Source organism: Microtus pennsylvanicus, chromosome 15, assembly GCF_037038515.1.
Source record: "Microtus pennsylvanicus isolate mMicPen1 chromosome 15, mMicPen1.hap1, whole genome shotgun sequence".
Lineage (NCBI taxonomy): Eukaryota > Metazoa > Chordata > Mammalia > Rodentia > Cricetidae > Microtus > Microtus pennsylvanicus.
In genome coordinates, this window is record NC_134593.1 from 17,738,499 (window position 1) to 17,744,498 (window position 6,000).

The 6,000-nt window shown below is 45.2% G+C and overlaps 1 protein-coding gene across 1 annotated transcript in view; it reads right to left on the reverse strand.

Annotated features, from left to right (window-relative positions):
• Positions 1 to 5,434, reverse strand: part of Xpo4 (exportin 4) — an 84,371-nt gene extending 78,937 nt beyond the window's left edge. Inside the window, exon 1 of the mRNA XM_075949773.1 lies at positions 5,100 to 5,434. Within this exon, the coding sequence (XP_075805888.1) occupies positions 5,100 to 5,168 (69 nt within the window). The 5' untranslated portion in view covers positions 5,169 to 5,434. The remainder of the gene's footprint in view (positions 1 to 5,099) is intronic.
• Positions 5,435 to 6,000: the final 566 nt, after the last annotated feature.

Consider the following 6,000-nt stretch of genomic DNA (forward strand, 5'->3'; position numbering starts at 1 on the left):
CAAGTAACACGTAGGCAGTTCTGAATGTAGGGGTATACAGCAGATGAACCTCACCTTCCAGTTGACAAAGGAAGGCTTCCCTGAAAAGTGAAGAACACTCTTCAGGAAGAAGAAATTGTCTATGAAACGCCTTGTGTTAGGATGAAAAATAGAAGAATAAAAAAACCACAGTGGCCAGAGAGACGTGCAGTAGGAGAAGTGCACTACGAAGCTTGGCAAGGAGAACCTTACCCAAAGCCTGCTGTTAACCTTTGCAAGAAAAACAGGTCTGCTCAAACCTGAGAAATCGGTCTCCGGACTCTACCACGGCACTGCCTGCCTTCTTCTACTGGACAGTCTGCTCAAATACAGCAGTCACCTCAGATGACTAGCAAATGCCGTGCGGAGGCTAGAGGTTGGTTGCCTCCCTCTACTGCTTTCCACCTTGTCTTTTTGAGACAAGGTCTCTTTTTGGATCCAGAGGTTACCAAATGGCTAAGCTGGCTGACCAGCAAGCTCCAGGATCTATTTGTCTGTCTTCCCACTTCTGCATCTGGCTTCAGAGGATTTGAATGGAGGTCCTCATGCTTGTCCAGCATGCACTTCACCAACTAAGCCATCTCCCTGCCACATTTTATAATAAATACTTAACAAGATAGTGCTTTGTATTTTACAACTTTTATCAGCACTTCCAAGCTCTTTTTTTTCAACATTTTCATTTGTAGTGGGCCCTGCAAATTATGTAGGCAGCCCTAGTAGAAAAACAAGACAGTTAGTGGGAACAGCTTTACAGCTGGAATGTAAAGCAGGGGCAACGACTTTGCTGAGCTTTCAGACCTAAAGGTCTCAGCCATTGAAGACCAGGGAACAGAATGAAGTATTGCCTATTTAATCAGGGCTTCTCTAGGCAAAGCAATGGAATCTGCAATTTTAACAGTCACCCAAGACTGATTATACACATTCTAAACTCTGAAAGGCTCTACTCTGAAATATTGTTATTTTAGAGCCAACTTGACTTCCCACAATTACAAGTGAATAGAGAAAAATCCCCATCTCTCTTCTATTAACTATTTCTCATTTGAAAGGCATTTTCTCTTTGTTGATAAAATTATGCTAAACTAGCACAATTACACAAATCTGTGAAAATAAAATAACCTGACCTACAAAAGCAAAACTACAAATCCAGCCTTAGTGTGAGCTATGACACACTTCTAGTTTTCTTTAAGGTAAAAGACATGATTTGGAATTACACATTATATATATGAATATGTATGTATCTGACCATTACCTGGTCCCCCCAAAATACATACAACTGCCAACTAAAAAAAATTAATTCTGAGCCAGGTAGTGGTGGGACACACCTTAAATCCCAGCACTTGGGAGGCAGAGACAAGCAGATCTTTGTGAGTTCGAGCCCAGCCTGCCTGTTCCAGGACTCCAGGACAGGGTCCAAAGCTACAGAGAAACCTTGACTTGAAAAAACAAAACAAAACAAAACAAACAAAAATAGTTCCAGGGGGATTGGGGAGATGGCTCAGTGGTTAAGAGCATTGCCTGCTCTTCCAAAGGTCCTGAGTTCAATTCCCAGCAACCACATGGTGACTCACAACCATCTGTAATGAGATCTGCTGCAGTCTTCTGGCCTGCAGGCATACACACAGACAGAATATTGTATACATAATAGATTGACAGACAGACAGATAGATAATAGTTCCAGGACAAGCTCCAAAGCTACATAGAGAAATTCTGTCTCAAAAAAAAAAAATAGATAAAAAGGAAAACCACAGATTGTGTGTTGTAAAAGTCAGTGGAAAAGGTCAAAGCCTATTTAAACTGTTATGCAGATTGCATAAGAAGAGAGAATGGGGTGGAAAAAATAGTGTATTATTTACTTAAAATAGTGCATTCCATTTTTCTCCTATAATTTGTGAGTCATAAAATATGTATATTCAACATCAAGTTTTCACTACATTTAGGTAACCTGATTAAATTTGACATCAGGAAAACACTAAATGAAGAGAATGTTAGCATAGAGTATGGTTGGCTTTACTCTGTAAAATATCTACCATCCTCTGGGGAAAAAATGTTAAATTCCTCAAGCAAAAGGCAACACCCTATACTGGGGGACTCTTAGGTGAGCCAAATTAGGGTGCATGATGTGAAATTCCCAACAAATCAATAAAATTGTGCTTTTAAAAAAGATCAACAACCTGAAACTTTCTAAAAAATTAATTTGGGAAGCATATTTAACTACTTCTCCAGGCATACATTTAATCCCAGCACTCGGGAGGCTGAGGCGGCAGGGAGATAGGAAATTCAAGGTCAGTGTGGACTACACAGTAGGTTCCAGGACAGGCGCTCTCAAAACCAAATCATGTTTTCCAGCGTATGTAGTGGTCCCAAGCACTTGGTGGCAAAAGCAGGCCAGCCTGATCTACATAGGGAGTTACCAGGCCAGTCAATGCTACAAAGTGAGACCCTACCTCAACACAACAAAAACCAACCTTTTTCCCCATTTCCACCACGTTTTCAGAATCGATAACTTTACTTGTACACACACGGCTAATTAACAACAGCTCTTCATCATTCTAGCTCATCTACCTTCAAATTTACTTTCCAGCAGGTAACTTCTTGGTCGTGAATTAAGCAGTATTTACAGAAAACATCTATTAACACCTTTCAGACAAAAATCATTCCTTATGCCAGATAATACCTTAACTTTTTTTTACATTTATTTTGTGCATACTCACAAAGCTTTTACCCAGTGACCCACCTCATCAGCCTTCTTTACCTGTCACCCTGGAGGTACAATACTTTATTCCATAACTTTAAAAGGCCTGATTATAAATGTACCACCACAGAAACTTCCCAACAAAAAAGAAAATGTAACAGGATAATTAATATGCTGGTTTTGAGAAACAACATGTTGAATAAAAAATTCAAAGGAATAAAGCTCATGCCTGTGATAACCAGCACTCTGAGGCTGATGCAGGACTACCAGCCAGCATGGGCTACCTATATAATGAGTTCTAACCTAGCCTATGCTACAGAGTAAAAAGTTCAGAATTCTGAAATGGGGGTGTCTGGTGAACTGAGTTGTGATCAGTCTCATCACTAATTTGCTTTGAATATCAGTGTCTCTCAACAGTGCAAAGCTGCTACAGGGATTCATAAGATAGGACCCAAACTCTAGCAATCAATAGAATATTAGTACCATTTTCTTACCCACATATAAACGTGATAAAAACCAGCCTTACCAGGAAAGAAAAAGGATGCATTGCCAAGCACAAATACTACATTCCATGAGGCCAATGACATACACCATCAAGTAACCTATCAACTTAAATACTAGAGCACTGCTGTGTTGTTTAATCTAATACAAAAATACCCCTAACTCCTCAGAAATTTTCAGGTATTGTGGGGACGTTGTATTTGGAGATTTTAGTAAACTTTTATTAAGCTTAAGTTTTTAATCCCAAATCTTTTAAGGATTTATTTATGAGTTTTTATCTGCATAGCCTGTGGATGTCAGAAGATGTCATTGGATCCCCTGGAAGCAGAGTCAAGGATGGTTGTGAATCACCACATGTGCTCAGGTCCAGGTCCTCTGAGGAAGCCACAAGTGCTCTAAACTCCTGAGCCATCTCTCCAGCCCCTCCTCTCACCTTCCAAAAGCTAAAGCATCTGATACTGTATATGAAGACAAAACTTGACAAATGGTACTAATAACAACGCTAGAATTGGTTCAAGCATTATTTTTAAACGTTTTAACATTTGTTTTTAAATTATGTGTTTAAGGCCGGGCGGTGGTGGCGCACGCCTGTAATCCCAGCACTTGGGAGGCAGAGACAGGCGGATCTCTGTGAGTTCGAGGCCAGCCTGGTCTACCAAGGGAGTTCCAGGACGGGCTCCAAAGCTACAGAGAAACCCTGTCTCGAAAAACCAAAAATAAATAAATAAATAAATAAATTATGTGTTTATTTCCATGTGTGGGTAAGTGCATGTTTGGAACTGGAGTTACAAGTGGACGGAACCACCTGACATAGGTGCGGGGACCCCACTCAGGTCCTCTGGAAGAGCATCATGTGCTCCACTGAGCCAGCTCTCCAGGCCCTAGCTAAAATTTTCTTAAACATGATGCTCAACACAACTAACCTAAAAGTAAGAGTCAGGGTACCAAAAAAAAAAAAAAAATCGGGCTGCATTCAATTCTTAGAAAGTCTAAATCATTTTAAGTTTTAAAAAAAGGACCTATAAATTTCAAAAATAATAATCTACAATCGCAGTTGTCATAATTTACAAAAAGAAAAATGAAAGAAATCAAGTTGAGTCAGCAAATGTAAGACACACAGTTTACTGAGTAACCGAATGAAGTTTATCCTTACTTTTGCTCCCTGTGTAGAATACTGTTTATAATCCTGACTCGTCCTGATCAAAACACCCTCATCAAGCTCTGTGAGACTTATGTTACCGAGTACCACAGAGTCAGCTTTCCAATACTTGAAACGCACACGGAGCTCGGTCCTGGACCAAGTTTGGCCCCAACGACCTTGGTCCTAAAGACTGGCCTCCCTCCTTCCTGCCGCTCCGCTCCGTCCACGTGCCGGCTGCGGTTACCCAGAGCTGCCTGCAAGTCAGGCAAAGAGCTAGGGGACCCGATGCACGAGGGAACAAGGGTTGCGAAGAGCACCCAGGCTGTGCCATCCCTCCCCTAACAGGATCAACTACTCAGCGTCATGCACACAGTCCCAAGACTGTACCCTGACCCAAGTCCTGCGGGGCTCACCCCAAGCTCCCTCCCGTGCCTTGCTCTGCTACCCAGTCTGCCCAGCGCGATATATGTAGGGCGAAGCAGGAGGCACAGGAAACTCTCCATGCTACACCACTACACCCCTATGCCAGGCAGAGGATAGGGCAGCCAGGGAAGAGGACAAGCTCTAGAAAGTAAGGGACCGAGACAGGAGGAAAGTAGGATGGAGAATCCTGCGCCACGCCACCACCACTTCGGGGTTCATCCCAAGGCCCTTCCCGGCCGCCAGGCCAGCGGACAGCAGGCCTGCCGCGGTCGAGCCAGCCGGAGTCCCACGGATCCTGCAGTTCTCGGGGCCCGGCGTTCTCACCATCAGAACTTTGGCCGCGTTCTCCAGCTGAGCGATCACTTCTGGGGGCCCCAGCGCAGCCGCCATCATGGTCTCTCTTCAATGACGCGCCATGCGCTGCATTATGGGAGCAGGCGCCGCTGCCGGCCAATCGCCGCCGCGACCCCGGCGCCTCTCGCGCCTCCGGGGCCGCCGCAGCCGCCGTCGGCGTCGCGCCCTCAGCGGTCTGACGGGACCGCCGAGTCCTGAGCAGCTGGCAGGAGAGGCGTGAGCCGGGTCGCGGCGCTGGGGTGAGGGCGGCGGCAGCCGGCACCGGACGAGGCCGGGCGGTTGACTCTGTCAGCCGCGGCCGGGCATCCCGCGCTGCTCTGGGCTCTGCGCATGCGTGGTTCCCGGCGTGCGGTGCCCCGTGGTCTCGAACTCTCGCCGCTCAGCCCTTTAGGTGCGGGGCAACGTACGGGTGTCCAGCCGGTGCGGTACCCATCTTGTCTCGAGCGTGGAGCAGCATCTCTTAGCCTTGGAAGCGCTCTGCCGCTGCTTTCCTAAAGGTGCACCTACACCCAAAACTCAAGCGTTTCCTGCTCCTGCTGTGAGGAAGGGGCATCCGACGATAAAATGCTTGGTTCTTTTCTTTCTTTCTTTTTTTTTTTTTTTTTGGTTTTTCGAGACAGGGTTTCTCTGTGGCTTTGGAGCCTGTCCTGGAACTAGCTCTGTAGACCAGGCTGGTCTCGAACTCACAGAGATCCGCCTGCCTCTGCCTCCCGAGTGCTGGGATTAAAGGCGTGCGCCACCTTCGCCCGGCTCTTTCTTTCTTTCTTTCTTTCTTTCTTTCTTTCTTTCTTTCTTTCTTTCTTTCTTTCTTTCTTTCTTTCTTTCTTTCTTTCTTTCTTCTTTCTTCCTTTTTTTCCTCCGAGACAGGGTT